This window comes from Microtus ochrogaster, chromosome 4 (assembly GCF_000317375.1).
Source record: "Microtus ochrogaster isolate Prairie Vole_2 chromosome 4, MicOch1.0, whole genome shotgun sequence".
Taxonomy (NCBI): Eukaryota; Metazoa; Chordata; class Mammalia; order Rodentia; family Cricetidae; genus Microtus; species Microtus ochrogaster.
Window position 1 is genome coordinate 48547276 of NC_022011.1, and position 1249 is coordinate 48548524.

The 1249-nt window shown below is 53.9% G+C and overlaps 1 protein-coding gene across 3 annotated transcripts in view; it reads left to right on the top strand.

Annotated features, from left to right (window-relative positions):
- Gfi1b (growth factor independent 1B transcriptional repressor) overlaps positions 1 to 544 on the top strand; it is a 5289-nt gene extending 4745 nt beyond the window's left edge. For all 3 annotated transcript variants that reach the window (XM_026789387.1, XM_026789392.1, XM_005346188.2), the window contains one exon: positions 366 to 544. In XM_026789387.1, the coding sequence (XP_026645188.1) occupies positions 366 to 544 (179 nt within the window). The remainder of the gene's footprint in view (positions 1 to 365) is intronic.
- The last annotated feature ends 705 nt before the right edge of the window (positions 545 to 1249 follow it).

Consider the following 1249-nt stretch of genomic DNA (forward strand, 5'->3'; position numbering starts at 1 on the left):
CCCTCCCTCCTTCCTTCCCTTCTTCCCTCCCTTCCTCCCTCCCTCCCTCCTTCCTTCCTTCCTTTCTTTCCTTCTTTCTTTTTATCTTTCTTTCTTGTTTTCTTTGGAGACAGGGTTTCTCTGTGTAGCCCTGGCTGCCCTGAAACTCCCTCTCTAGACCAGGCTGGCCTTGAATTCAGAGATCCACTTGCCTCTTCCTCACAAGTGCTGGGAACAAGGTGTATGCCACCACCGCCTGGCTATTTTCCACCATTCTCTAAGGTTGGCCATAAAAGAGATATAATAGAGAATGAACGTCGGTAGGGTGGAGGCTGCAGGCCTGGCACTGCCTCCTAACCCCACCCTGTCGTTTGCCCTTTCCCCAGGTGAGAAGCCCCACAAGTGTCAGGTGTGCGGGAAGGCCTTCAGCCAGAGCTCCAACCTCATCACCCACAGCCGCAAGCACACAGGCTTCAAGCCCTTCAGCTGTGAGCTGTGCACCAAGGGCTTCCAGCGCAAGGTGGACCTGCGTCGTCACCGTGAGAGCCAGCACAACCTCAAATGAGACTACCAGCCAAGCCTGCTCCAGTGTGTCTCATCTGAAGGCCACTCTCACAACTCTGACCCTTGTCCCCCATCCTCCGTGAAGCAGTGCAGTCCAGGAGACTGCCCAGGAGGCTTCTTTTGAGATTCGTGGAGTTGCTGGGCGACCTCAAGCAAGCCCCACTCCTTCTTGGACTGCTATAAGGTGTCAGCTTGGGCCTTTCTGAACTGTAGTCACAGATGTACTCTGGTCTTGTCCCCTGCCAGAGCACAGAAGGCTACAAGACCCTGATGGCCAAACCCAGGATGGCATAGCCAGACAAAAGCTGGGACCATCAGAGAAACCCTCCTGTCTGCTTCTCTGGGCCTGGTGACTTGGAAGTTTTAAGGATTTTCTTCCTGGCTGCCATAGTCAGAGTTTCCCTTGCCCCAACTGGAGGTTGGTACCCCTCTGCTTTAGCCAGATGTGCTGTCTGCTCACCCTTGCCCCCCAGCCCACTCACCACATTCATCGGGAGTCAGGCTCCACAGCCACAAGGTTGGGAAATGAGGAGTTGGTGTCAAAAGCCTATTCCTCTCAACTGATGTAAATAAAAATAAAGATGGGTCTGGCCATTTGTCAAGTGCCTACTAGGGGCCTGGAATATCTGAAGACTTTAGACAAGGAGCTAACAAACCAACTGAGAAGCATCATGGCAGGTGCCCGGGAGGGTGGGGCTAGGGCTGC